The sequence below is a fragment of the Cherax quadricarinatus genome, chromosome 67 (assembly GCF_038502225.1).
Source record: "Cherax quadricarinatus isolate ZL_2023a chromosome 67, ASM3850222v1, whole genome shotgun sequence".
NCBI lineage: Eukaryota > Metazoa > Arthropoda > Malacostraca > Decapoda > Parastacidae > Cherax > Cherax quadricarinatus.
The window spans coordinates 11,249,144-11,263,848 of NC_091358.1; the positions used below are offsets into that span (position 1 = coordinate 11,249,144).

Below are 14,705 nucleotides of genomic sequence, written 5' to 3' on the forward strand. Positions count from 1 at the left end.
ACCTTAAACATTCGTAGAGGTCTTCTGTCACCTAGGAACTGGAAGGTTATGAAGTTTGATGTGAAGAAGAGGGGAGCCCAGATTCCTTTCATCAAGAGCCCTTTACCAGCATCAAGAATAGTATCGCAGGCTTTAAGCACAGTTTAAAGAGGAAGTTTTAGACGACTTTTCGGGTCCAGAAGTGGCCGAAACGTAATTTAAAATCTGAGATCAGGCCGCGGGGCGTTGACGCTCGGAACACACACTAGGTAGAGTATTGTAATATTATTGACACTTCAAGGCGGGAATTCCTTCACGCTGGTAATAATAACAATAATGTATTATTATTATTTGTATTCGTATTGTTATTATTATTAATAGTTTGCATATAGTAACATTGTGTGATTAAGCAAAAAAAAATTTTAATTGCATATAACAACATATATCATTCAATCAGAATTAATAATACATTTTCGTATATTAACTTTGTCTCTCTATCCTCCCCCCAGGACAGTTCCTCTGGCATGCCCGTCACCCTCAAGGTGGACCCCCAGGGCTTCTACCTCTACTGGAAGAACAGTAGCAACCCCGACGTGAGTACAACCTTACACTGTACCTGGATTTTTAGCAATGCCTGTGTCTGTATCGAGGTTTGTCTTCCCTTGCAGCTCAACCTTGATGCCAGGCGTTGTCTGTTCAGGGTAATGTTTGACGCAGGTCTGGCCCAAGGCTGCGCTTTGGGAGTAGAAAAACTCTCGGAACTTATCAGAGGAATTTATTGGTATAAAAGACCCACAGGTTGATGAATAAAGCACGTGTACAACACCGGAGTATCTTTCTCCACACTCATTATTCTATATATTACATTGATAAAGCCACTTGTTGGCGAAACGTCTCGTAGGGAGATACCTAGGTGTTGCACATTTCTTATTCGTCAGTAGTAAAGTGATAAGTTCCTCACAGTTTATCAGCCGGGTTGTGATTGCTATGTTGCACTGCTAGCATCAACAGCCTAATTGATCATGCCATTAACTAAGTGGCTTGATTTAGGACCGGACCACAGGGGCTATGGCGCCTCAAAATTGTTTTGAGATAGCCCTTAGGGTTGTGTGTCCGGTCGCGGACTAGGTCTCCTGGTTACTGACCTAATCAGTTAGTCTATTTATGCTATCCGCACTCAGTCCAACCTAGGCACCACAGCCCGGCTGATCATTAACTAACCTGAAAAATTTATGAATTTTTTTCTTGAAGACGGTCAGAGATCTGTTGGTAATCCCCTGTATGAGTATGCATGATGGGAGGTTGTTGAAGAATCTTGGTGTGTTTAGTTTATATAATGCAAAAAAAAAAAATGTTCATAGAAGCCAAAGAGCTTCGTAAAAGAGCCTCCTGCTTTTCTATCCTTGATTCGTACGCTTAGGCAATATAAAATTGCCGTAATCTAAAATACTGGTAGATAGTCCTTAGCAGATGTTGACTCCGTAGTCTTCTTTCTGCCTTTCTCATGTACTCCCATGTCTGGGAACTTCCTTCCCATATCTGGCAACTTTCTTCCAATATCTTTTTCCAAAATATTTTTTTTCGTTATATAGAATATTTTACTGGCTACCCCTTGTGTCTGTTTGCGAGCGAGTGCGTTCAGTAGACTGTAGCAGTGAAACTGATCCTGGCCCATTTTGTGCTGTCTTGTGGCTTCTTGAGTTAGTGGTGCAATCATGGAGGATGGGACAATAGGACAAGTGCTCGTTAGGCAGACAGCCAAGTGGCTTTCCTGCCTCCAAGGGCTCACTCAAGTGCTCACTCGCCCAATATTGAACATGTGAGATTAAAATCCGTGATGCCAGTGAGAAATGTATTTTTGATGAATGAGACATTGTATACCATCAGTAATAAAATGTTTTTTCTTGCATTCTGGATATCTCGCCCTCTGGCTCTGGCTCTCTTTGGCTCTCCCTCTCTCTGGCTCTCTTTGGCTCTCCCTCTCTCTGGCTCTCTTTGGCTCTCTCTCTGGCTCTTTGAGCCTCTCTCTGGCTCTGTGTGTGAAGGGATGCGGGAACAATGTTGAGAGAGAATATCCATGTATTTATAGAGGTTAAAAGCTGTGAGGGAGGAGGGGGGATACTGTCCCTGACTGATCTATACACGAACCATGAGAGTTGAAGCAAAACAAGGGGTGTTGCAGGAGGGCTTGTTGCAGGGGGTAATATTGGAGGCGGTGGAAAGAGTGGGTGTTCGAGGAGGGTGTGTTGCAGGGGGGGGGGGGATAATTGGAGGCGTAAGTGATGAAGACCAGGGTGTTTAGGGAGGGGGTGTACCTGGAATTTACCTGGAAACGGTTCCGGAAGGTCAGTGCCCCCCGCCGCCCTGTCCGAGACCAGGTCTCTCGGGGGATGAGCCTAATCAACTAGGCTCGTCCTTTTGCAACAGCCTGAAGTTTGGTATTAATTTCCCTTATGGACCAATGGAGGGTGCTGAGTAGTATTGGTCCTTTACACTTACTGAGTTCTCTACTAGTGTACTCTTAACAGCCCTGCTCCTAATTGGGGATATTTTGCACCGTCTGCCGAGCCTCTTTATTTAATAGGGAGGGATTTATTTATGCCTATCTAGGACCAATTCCTCTAGAATTTCCCTGTGGTAATGTATCTTTCTCTCCCGTGTTAAAACAAATAGATCAAAAAACTTAAATCGTTACAAAGAATTTAGGTGCTTGACTAAGGTTTTCTGCACATTCTTCGTATCTGCAATTTCGCTTGCCTTTCAAGGAGCTGTTAATGCAGCAGTGCTCCAGTTTAAAGAGGAACAATGACTTAAAAAGTATCATTGCCTTGGTATCCCTTTAGCATCTCATGTTTCGATGGTTAGTTCTAATACGTTTTCCTGCGGTTGTGATAATGACACAGTTGCGATAATTGAAAAATGAGATTTGACATTATCACTATTATGTCTTCATGTTGGTCTTTCACTACTGAGTGATTTGAATTTGCCTTATTCACTATTACAGTCTATATTTCCTCAAATTTTCCACAATGGATTGAAATTTGTCCTCATTGAACATTATAGTGTTGTCATTGAGCCACTGGAAGACTTGGTTTATACTTTGATTATTTGCTGTGTCCTCAGTGGATGCCACTCTGTAGATTTTAGTATCGTCTGCAAAGAATATTTGTAGTATGATTAAAGTTTCGTTCTATGGCGGAAACGAGAATGAAAAAGATTACAGCGGCGCATACATGCTTTGTGGAACAGAACTTTTCATTATGGTAGCCTCTGATTTCACCGCTCACTATTACGTTTTGAGTTCTATTGACTAGAATATTAAATATCCATCTGTCCACTTTTTTACGCATTTTGTGCGCTATTACATCATCGTTGCAAATGTCGAAATGGCTTTGTAACCAATTCCACACGACTCCGTGGTGGTATATTCTTGTCGTTTGGTATATTTTTTCGCGTTTTCGTACTAAAACACGATTTCTATGGTGATAATACCCTGATTAGTTAATGATCACATGGCTTAAGCCACATAGTGTCAAACATTCCGATTCTCCTTAGCACAAAAAGCGGAGGCGGGATCGAACTGGGAGCATGAAAGTAAGAACAAGAGGTTTAGGAGCAAAAAAGAACGAGTGCAGTGGAAGGAGGAAATGCAAGAATAAGAACGGCAGAAGAAGCAAGAATAAGGGGAGAAGAAGCAAGAATAAGAGGAGGAGGGGGAGAAGGCGGCAGGAGAGGAGGCAAGATTGGATCTGTACGCTACATTAGTCTCTGCCGCTCGAGGTGTCACCATTGGAAACCGATTGATGGTGCATTGCGATACCCGCTCCTGCCTCCCTGTACGTGGTGGCGGTTCCCACCTGCACCCACTGATAGTGCATTATGATACCCGCTCCTGCCTCCCTGTACGTGGTGGTGATGGCGGCTCCCACCTGCACCCACTGATAGTGCATTATGATACCCTCTCCTGCTTCCCTGTATCTGGTGGCGGCTCCCACCTGCACCCACTGATAGTGCATTATGATACCCGCTGCTGCCTCCCTGTACCTGGTGGCGGCTCCCACCTGCACCCACTGATAGTGCATTATGATACCTGCTCCTGCGTCCCTGTACCTGGTGGCGGCTCCCACCTGCACCCACTGATAGTGCATTATGATACCCGCTCTTGCTCCCTGTGCGTGGGCGGTGGTGGTGAGGCTCCCACCTGCACCGCTCCTGTGCTCCCTGTACATGGTGGTGAAGCGAGGCTCCCACCCATCTGCACCCGCTGATGGTGCATGGTGATATTAGCTTTTGCTTCACTCTACGTTCGGCAGAATGTGGTTCTTTGGCTCAATTTTCACAGGCTTCTTGGCTTTGAGGCGAGTCTCTGCTGATGGAGGATTGTGCCCATTCACCTTCCTCTCTTGCATTTTTGTCACCACCGATGTGTCTGCTGAGGTTTACGTGAATTTTTAGGTTTGTTTCTGACCAGCTGGGTTGTGGGTGTCGTGTTGGACTGCATGTAGCCAGCAGTAACAACCTGATAAATCAGGCCTTGTTCTACCAGGAGGCCTGGTCTGGAACTGGGCCATGGAGGCGTTGACTCCCAGATGCATCCTTCAGGTATCATTCTGGTTAGAAAAGACAGGGCCACTAAATAGAACAAAAGGATCATGTGAAGGACCTGGGTGTAATGATGTCAGCTGATCTGTCATTTAGAGAACGTAATAAAGCAAATGTTGTGGAGGTGCATAATGAGGACTTAAGAATCGATAAATATTGCCAATAATGACACTATTAAAATCACTTATGGTCTCTCACGTGGAGTAACGTTCAGCTCTGACGGCACCATTCAGGATAGGCTGTACTTTGATATGAGCACATCCAGGCCTGAGGAACACTCTAGATTTTCAATACTATATTCATACCAACAGACACACAACTGTTTTTAAGGGGTGTGAAGACTTACTCAGCCCTGTAACAACTTCAGTCAGTATTACCAAGGCTGGCTCCTCCTCAGGAAAATTAATGAATAGAAAAAGAAATAATAACAGACAATGATAAACACTTTATTATTTAGAAACGGAAAATGTAAAACAATAAAACATGAATGGGTATCCTAATTGAATGAAAAATGAAAAATTAAATGAAAAAAAATTACATTTGAACTCAACAGTAATATAGGTATATTGTGGTAATGGGGTGTCAGGTGTTGGTGACACTGCGTGTTGTTGAAATCGTAGCCGTTGCTGATGTGTGTGGGGGGGGGGGGGCAGCAGGTGTTGGTGACCACCGGCTCGTTCTTCACAGAGTGTAGCCGTGAATAATTACTTCAGATGACAGGAAAACAGGTTTGTTACCACTGCTATGATGAGGGGTTAGGTCCTGTGTTGGCTTACATAACAGGTAAGTAGATTTAACATGGGACGTCTCAGGACGTTAGTCCGTCTCCTATTCTTCTCGTTGGTTGGCAGGTGACCCTCTCTCATTCCAAGCTGTAAAGAGAGACAGATTACCCACTGCTCTGGTGGCTGGGCTCTGGTGGTTAACGCTCTCGCTTCACACGGTGAGGGCCTGGGTTCGATTCCCAGCCAGAGTAGAAATATTGGATGTGTTTCTTTCCACCTGTTGTCTATGTTCCCCATCAGTAAAATGGGTACCTGGGTGTTAGTCGACTGGTGTGGGTCGCATCCTGGGACACTGACCTAAGGAGGCCTGATCACAGACCGGGCCGCGGGGGCGTTGACCCCCGGAACTCTCTCCAGGTAAACTCCAGGTAAACTGCTTAAGAAATCACTCTCCATGATAAGTACAATACCTAAAAGATGTGGTGATTATTAAAACATTTAACAGATAAAGACTGAAAGGGCTAAGTTAATTATTGGTGAAAAGTGAAGCTTTCAACCAATAAGTCCACTAAAATATGATCAGGCGTGTACTTACAGTAGTGTTGGGAGCTGTGAGTCGAGTGATTTACTGTTTGACCGGAGCCCCACACATCACCTTTGGGGGGGGGAAGAGGGAGGGGAAGGGATAGCGGGAGATAGACTGACCCTACCTTAACAAGCAGCCGGCAATCAAACTATCACTTTCGGTGAGGGGGGAAAAAAAGGGGGAATAGCCGGAGCTGGACTTACCCTACCTTAACAAGTAGCCGGCAATGAAACTATTGTTACTATACACTCCCTCGCTACTCCTATCTATTGAACTTTTCCCTCACAAGGGGATACCTGAAGAATGCTTCTTTGATCAATGTTCCTGAAGCTCAGCCTCAGACCCTTCCTCCTGGAAGATCCAGGCCTGTTCAACGTGGCTGCAACTGCTGGCCGGACGCAGACCGTTGGAAGAGCCACATCCCGACTGGTCAGGCACCGATTTGAGGAACTTGCGCAGTTTCCCCATGAAGAACGCTAGGAGTTTGTTATTAATTTTCCTTATGCACTGAGGGAAGGTATTAAAATCGGGGGACCTCACTGAAGCCACTATCAGAGATTCTGGTGTCATCATCAAAGGATGCTGTGGTGCTTTGCTATGTGCCTTTGCCAGTGTCGGTTATAAGAATGGGAAATAGAAGTGGGGCGAGTATAGTACCTTGAGGAATGGTGTTGATGGCCTCTGGCAGCCTCCGACGTCACTCTGGGTATTATTTGTTAAGAAATTAAATATCTATTTGCCCACTTTTCCATTTAATCCTTTTGCAGCCATTTTGTGCGAAATCACACCATGGACGCACTTGTCGTAAGCTTTTGCAAAATCGGTTTATACTACACAACATCAGCATTTAGCCTGTCTTCCAGATCATCCAGGACCACATCGTAATGATCTAGCAATTGTGAAAGGCAGAAGTTACCTTCCCTAAACCCATGCTGCCCTAGATTGTGCAATTGATGTGACTCCACATGACTAGCATTATTGCTTCTTAGGATCCGTTCTAAGATTTTGGTGTGTGAAGTTAGTGCTGTCGGTCTGTAGTTTTATTGCAATGGCCTTACTGCCTCCTTTGTGAAGCTGGGCAATGTTAATTGTTTTCAATGACTGTGAGATGACGCAGGTGTCCAGGCTCCTCCATAAAATACTGAAGACCCGAGATAGTGATTTCTTATAATTTTTGATGAATATGGAAGTTGAAGAGTCTGGACCTGGAACAGAATGCATGAACATGTTGTCAGTGGCTTCTTCAAGGTGAACTGGGAGAGGGCTACACCATAAATTGTGATTTTGGCAATGTTTTGAGTTTCGTTCGTGACAAACTTGTTTGGGTCTTCGATCTGTAGGCTGGTGAACGGTTCACTGAATACAGAGTCGTATTGTGACTTCGGTATTTCACTCATTTCCATATTGTCATTTGTGTATGTTCCCTCCCATTTAAGCAAAGGCCCTATACTGGATGTCTGCTTCTAGCACCAACAGCCTTATTGATCAGGTGTAGCAAGGACCAGGCTCCAGATGTGGTGATACTCAAAATCTTCAATGGGTATTTAACAAGTATTAGCTTTCGCTTGGAGACAGTTAATGAACTAATAGTAATTCGTATTATAAGTGAAGTGGGATGTTAAAATCTAAGTTTCTTTAACCATTACTAAGTTCTCTCGGTGTAGTTAGGACATTCCAACCTGTTATCGGGGTTTTGTACTGTCCATCGTGTCCTCGGTGCTCAAGGTGATCTATTTGTGTCTACAAATTAGTAATCAGGTCCTCTATCATTTTGTTGGAGTAAATTGTGATATATTTTATGTTGCCTTTGTTCCATGGAGTATAATTTTGGGAATTATTTTGTCAATTATTTGATAATTTAGAAGACTGGATTAGAGCAGTGAAGTCTGCACATTCTCCAAACTTCTAGATTTTCTGAGTCTTGATAAGTATGCAGTAGTATTCCAGTCTAGAGTTTACGTTAGTTTAAAAGCATCTTCTTTGAGTTGGCGTCTCTTCATAAAGTTTGTTATCCACACCGCCATCTTGTTTGCTGGTATGATAGGTAGAAAGGACAAATGTGACAGTGTGACAAAGCCACAATAAAATGTACCGTTTACTGCTTTTTGGTAATTCTACTTTTATTACTGTTAGGATAGTGACTTTATTATGACACCTAAGAGTATTCTGGGAGGATTGTGAGAGTCGCCATATTGTGTTTTCACTATATGTAGTCTGTTCTTGGATTTACATTCTTAATTTTCCATTGTTTTGTGGTAATTTTGATGGCCTGTTTTACATAAGTTTGGTGAATTGTGAGGGACCCAGGGTAGATGAACGGATATGGGACAGACTCCGGGATAGATGAACGGGTTAGGTCACAGGGTAGTAGATGAACGGGTGTTAGGCCACAGGGTGGTAGATGAACGGGTGTTAGGCCACAGGGTGGTAGATGAACGGGTGTTAGGCCACAGGGTGGTAGATGAACGGGTGTTAGGCCACAGGGTGGTAGATGAACGGGTGTTAGGCTACAGGGCAGATGAACGTCTTTTTCATCCAAATTACTGCGCTGTGATACATGTCTGTCTGATACAAGAAAGAACTAGGGCAAGTATTGCGGCTTGTGGAACGCTCCTCTTCCCTTCATTCTCATTTATTAACAATAATCTTTATTTTAACAGGTACATGATACAGCATATACAGACCATATCTGACATCAGTGACATACTATATAGAAAGCCCCTGGTTATGCAGAGTATTTCGGGCACAGGTTAATTTTGTTCTTAGGATGAGACCCACACCAGTCGGCTAACACCCAGGTACCTACTTGCAGCAGGTGTCTTAAGGAAACACACCCAGTGTTTCCACCCATACCGGGGATCGAACCACGGACACCCAGTGTGTGAGTTGAGTGCACTATCAACCGAGCTACGGGACACTATTACTCTTAGCGTTCAGTGTTAGAAAATTGAACATCCATTTGCATATTGTTTGTTGCTAGACCATGATCATATTTTTGGCGAGTTCTGTATATAGTGGATGGTGGAAATGTGTGATACTAGCTTTTGTCTGTACGTTATGGGGGCAGGGTACTCTCCCACCTGCACCCACTGATGATGCATTATATTAGCTATTTCAGGAAGGTGTGGGGAGTACTGGGTGATGTGTGTGTACTCGCCTATTTGTGGTTGCTGCTGGACCATTATGACAGAATTACGGAGGCACTGGAAGACGACCAAAACGCAGATGTGATTTACGCAGATTTTGCAAAGGCGTTTTACAAATGCGATCATGGAGTGATAGCGCACAAAATGAAGGCCATGGGCATTACCGGGAAGGAAGGCAGATGGATCTTCGGTTTCCTAACACACAGAACACAAAAAGTAGTAGTGAACAGGGCAAGATCCAGCATCAGCGAGGTCAAAAGCTCAGTGCCCCAAGGCACTGTCCTGGCACCTCTGCTGTTCCTCATCCTCATAGCAGACATAGACAAAAGCACCCGGCACACTTTTGTATCATCATTTGCAGATGACACTAAAATAAGCATGAAAGTCAGTACGGTAGAGGACACTGAAAAAGTACAGAAAGACATAAACAGGATTTTCCAGTGGGCAGTGGAGAACAACATGACGTTCAATGGTGATAAGTTCCAGCTGCTTAGGTATGGAAAGAATGAAGAACTCAAAAGGAGCACTATATACAAAACTCAAGAGGGTCACCAAATAGAACATAAGGAACACGTAAAAGACCGAGGAATAATTATGTCAGCGGACCTTTCTTTTAAAGACCATAACAAGACAAAGATCACGACAGCCAGGAAGATGACTGGGTGGGTATTGAGAACTTTCAAAACAAGGGAAACAATGCCGATGGTGACACTCTTCAAATCGCTAGTGCTCCCTCACTTAGAATATTGCTCAGTACTGACGGCCCCGTTCAGGGCAGGAGAAATATCGGAGCTGGAACAAATACAGAGATCATTTACGGCTCACATTGAGCCAGTAAAGCACCTAAACTACTGGGAACGCCTGCAAGTCTTGAACATGTGCTCATTGGAGCGGAGGAGAGAGAGGTACATGATAATATATACCTGGAAGGTACTCGAGGGCTTGGTCCCAAATCTGCACACTGCCATAACAACATACTGAAGTGAGAGATATGGGAGGAAGTGTAAAATAAACCCAGTGAGGAGCAGGGGTGCGGTGGGGCACAATAAGGGAACACTGTATCAACATCCGGGGTCTCAGACTTTTCAACATCTTACCAGAAGATATCAGAAACACTGCTTGAACAAGTGTTGAAGGCTTCAAGAGGAAACTAGACAAGTATCTTCACCAGGTGCCAGATCAACCAGGATGTGATGGATATGTGGGGCAGCGGGCCTCCAGCAGCAACAGTCTGGTTGACCAGGCGAGCACTAGACGAGCCTGGCCCGTGGCCGGGCTCAGAGTAGATATACTCTCGAAATTCTTCAAAGGTATATCAAAGGTAAAGGTAAGGGGTCGAGTCATAGCTCGTGGCCCCCGCCTCTTCACTGATCGCTACTAGGTCCTCTCTCTCCCTGCTCCATGACCTTTATCATACCTCGTCTTAATATTATGTATGGTTCCTGCCTCCATTACAACTCTGACTAAAGAATATTTCCTAACATCTCTTTGACTCATCTGAGTCTTCACCTTCCATTTGTGACCCCTTGTTTCTGTGTCCCATATATGGAACACCATGTATCTGTCCACCCTGTTAATTCCTCGCGGTATTTTCTATGTCGTTATCATGTCTCCCTTAACCCTCCTGTCCTCCAGTGTCGTCAGGCCGATTTCCTGTAACCTTTCTTACTAGGACATTTCCCTTAGCTCTGGAACTAGTCTTGTTGCAAACCTTTGCACTTTCTCTAATTTCTTGACGTGCTTACCTGGAGTCTACCTGAAAGGTATTCCGGGGATCACCGCCCCCGCGGCCCGGTCCACGACCAGGCCTCCCGGTGGATCAGGGCCTGATCTACGAGGCTGTTACTGCTGGCCACACGCAATCCAACGTACGAACCACAGCCCGGTTGATTCGGCACCGACTTTAGGTATCTGTCCAGCTCCCTCTTGAAGACAACCAGGGGTCTACTTGTAATGCCCCTTATTGCTGTTGCGAGCTGTTGAACAGTCTTGGGCCCCGGACACTTATTGCGTTTTCTCTTAGTGTACCAGTGACGCCCCAACTTTTAACTGGGTGTATGTTGCATCGCCTGCCATGTCTTTTGCTTTCGTATGGAGTGATTTCTGTGTGCATATTAGGGACCAGTCTCTCCAGAATCTTCCAGGTGTAGATTGTGATACGTACATCTCTCTCGCCTGCGCTCCAGTGAGTCAAGTGCTTCCAGGTGTGGCTTCCAAACTGGTACTGCATACTCCAGTATGGGCCTGACGCACACGGTATACAGAGTGTTGAACTATTCCTTACTGAGGTATCGGAACGCTATTCTCAGGTGTGCAAGGCGCCCAAATGCTGCAGCAGATAGCTGGTTGATCTGCGCATCAGATGTGCAGAGGGTGATTGTGATTGTAGAGGGTGGTGGTGCTTGTAGAGGGTGGTGGTGCTTGTAGAGGGTGGTGGTGCTTGTACAGGGTGGTGGTGCTTGTGGAGGGTGGTGGTGCTTGTGGAGGGTGGTGGTGCTTGTAGAGGGTGGTGGTGCTTGTGGAGGGTGGTGGTGCTTGTAGAGGGTGGTGGTGCTTGTAGAGGGTGGTGGTGCTTGTACAGGGTGGTGGTGCTTGTACAGGGTGGTGGTGCTTGTGGAGGGTGGTGGTGCTTGTGGAGGGTGGTGGTGCTTGTACAGGGTGGTGGTTGTAGACCGTGGTGGTTGTAGAGGGTGGTGGTGCTTGTGGAGGGTGGTGGTGCTTGTAGAGGGTGGTGCTTGTAGAGGGTGGTGGTTGTAGAGGGTGGTGGTGCTTGTGGAGGGTGGTGGTGCTTGTAGAGGGTGGTGGTTGTAGAGGGTGGTGGTGCTTGTAGAGGGTGGTGGTTGAAGAGGGTGGTGGTGCTTGTGGAGGGTGGTGGTTGTAGAGGGTGGTGGTTGTAGAGGGTGGTGGTTGTAGAGGGTGGTGGTTGTAGAGGGTGGTGGTGCTTGTAGAGGGTGGTGGTTGTAGAGGGTGGTGGTGCTTGTAGAGGGTGGTGGTTGTAGAGGGTGGTGGTGCTTGTGGAGGGTGGTGGTGCTTGTAGAGGGTGGTGCTTGTGGAGGGTGGTGGTGCTTGTGGAGGGTGGTGGTGGTTGTAGAGGGTGGTGGTTGTAGAGGGTGGTGGTTGTAGAGGGTGGTGGTGCTTGTGGAGGGTGGTGGTGCTTGTGGAGGGTGGTGGTGCTTGTGGAGGGTGGTGGTGGTTGTAGAGGGTGGTGGTTGTAGAGGGTGGTGGTTGTAGAGGGTGGTGGTTGTAGAGGGTGGTGGTTGTAGAGGGTGGTGGTTGTAGAGGGTGGTGGTTGTAGAGGGTGGTGGTTGTAGAGGGTGGTGGTTGTAGAGGGTGGTGGTTGTGGAGGGTGGTGGTTGTAGAGGGTGGTGGTTGTAGAGGGATGGACATGGATGGCTACTCAGGTAAACAAGGAAGGTAAAATATCCGGTCAATTAGATAAAATTTATGGTCTGCTTTGGCTGGAGGGAAGAAATTTAGCTGTTATAAAATGCAGGAAGTTTGTCTCGTAAATCTGGCACCCAGCTGGCTGGTGTGTGCATGGCACCCAGCTGGCTGGTGTGTGCATGGCACCCAGCTGGCTGGTGTGTGCATGGCACCCAGCTGGCTGGTGTGTGTGCATGGCACCCAGCTGGCTGGTGTGTGTGCATGGCACCCAGCTGGCTGGTGTGTGTGCATGGCACCCAGCTGGCTGGTGTGTGCATGGCACCCAGCTGGCTGGTGTGTGCATAGCACCCAGCTGGCTGGTGTGTGTGCATGGCACCCAGCTGGCTGGTGTGTGCATAGCACCCAGCTGGCTGGTGTGTGCATGGCACCCAGCTGGCTGGTGTGTGTGCATGGCACCCAGCTGGCTGGTGTGTGTGCATGGCACCCAGCTGGCTGGTGTGTGTGCATGGCACCCAGCTGGCTGGTGTGTGTGCATGGCACCCAGCTGGCTGGTGTGTGTGCATGGCACCCAGCTGGCTGGTGTGTGTGCATGGCACCCAGCTGGCTGGTGTGTGTGCATGGCACCCAGCTGGCTGGTGTGTGTGCATGGCACCCAGCTGGCTGGTGTGTGTGCATGGCACCCAGCTGGCTGGTGTGTGTGCATGGCACCCAGCTGGCTGGTGTGTGTGCATGGCACCCAGCTGGCTGGTGTGTGTGCATGGCACCCAGCTGGCTGGTGTGTGTGCATGGCACCCAGCTGGCTGGTGTGTGTGCATGGCACCCAGCTGGCTGGTGTGTGCATGGCACCCAGCTGGCTGGTGTGTGTGTGCATGGCACCCAGTTAGCTGGTGTGTGCATGGCACCCAGGTGGCTGGTGTGTGTGTGCATGGCACCCAGGTGGCTGGTGTGTGTGTGCATGGCACCCAGGTGGCTGGTGTGTGTGTGCATGGCACCCATTTGGCTGGTGTGTGTGCGCATGGCACCCATTTGGCTGGTGTGTGCGCATGGCACCCAGTTGGCTGGTGTGTGCGCATGGCACCCAGTTGGCTGGTGTGTGCGCATGGCACCCAGCTGGCTGGTGTGTGTGCATGGCACCCAGCTGGCTGGTGTGTGTGCATGGCACCCAGCTGGCTGGTGTGTGTGCATGGCACCCAACTGGCTGGTGTGCATGGCACCCAACTGGCTGGTGTGTGTGCATGGCACCCAGCTGGCTGGTGTGTGTGCATGGCACCCAGCTGGCTGGTGTGTGTGTGTGCATGGCACCCAGCTGGCTGGTGTGTGTGTGCATGGCACCCAGCTCGCTGGTGTCTGTGGAACGCTCACACGCTGCCAGGAGCCATAACTCGACCAACACAAATCTGAGAGTAGCGATGGACGCTCACTTGATCTTGTATGTTAGTCAGTGGTATGGAAGCAGGTTACCTGAAGATACTACCTAGGATTATCACCCCTGGGGCTCGGTCCCAGACCAGTCTTCCGTGTTCAGTGACCGAGGTCTGTTATGTAAACAGAGAGCATTGGATGTTTTGTTAATTCTTGGGATTATCTTCCCCAGGATCCGGTCTCAGACCAGGTCACCTAGGTTGGAAAGGAAATATTACAGGATTAAGAACTATTAAGAAGCATGTAGGAAACTAAAGGTATATATGTGTATACTGAATGTAAGTAGAAATTTGAAAGATATACTTATCAACTTATTCACGAGGCAGAAAGATTTAACCTTCACTTTACGTGCTCATGAGACAGAAAGATGTAACTATTATCTTACATGTTCATGAGAGAGAAACGAAGGATCATTAATGCTGTCAGTCCAAAAAAAAAATGTTTACATTTCGTACTAATTTGACAATGGTTGTACGTCTTGCATGGTTGCTGTCGACCAGCCCTGCTACCTGCCTGATTTACTACACAATATAATTCCATTGCAGATATGCTTTATTGATATATACAAATAAACTCATAATTCACAAAATAACGCACGTTTTGGAGAGGAAACTGTAGACGACCTTTCAGTTCGTCCTGAACCATTATCATAATGTAGATAAATGGTTCAGAGAATCGATAAGTTGCAACACTTGAGTATCTTTGTTGTGGAAACGTTTCGCCACACAGTGGCTTCATCAGTCCAATAAAAAGAATAGAGATCAGAAGGAGATTGAGGTAATCAAATTTATTATCATTATGGTCCATGGCTAGTCGGATCATTGTATAAGACTTTCTGTGTGCGAAGTGCGAGTTGTATAA

At 46.9% G+C, this 14,705-nt stretch overlaps 1 protein-coding gene across 9 annotated transcripts in view; it reads left to right on the forward strand.

Moving 5' to 3' along the window:
- The first annotated feature begins 491 nt into the window (after positions 1-491).
- The window catches only part of Plc21C (Phospholipase C at 21C), a 613,502-nt gene continuing 599,288 nt past the window's right edge, over positions 492-14,705 (forward strand). For all 9 annotated transcript variants that reach the window (XM_070099388.1, XM_070099391.1, XM_070099386.1 and 6 more), the window contains exon 1: positions 492-572. In XM_070099388.1, coding sequence (XP_069955489.1) covers positions 504-572 — 69 coding nt within the window. In that variant the 5' untranslated portion in view covers positions 492-503. The remainder of the gene's footprint in view (positions 573-14,705) is intronic.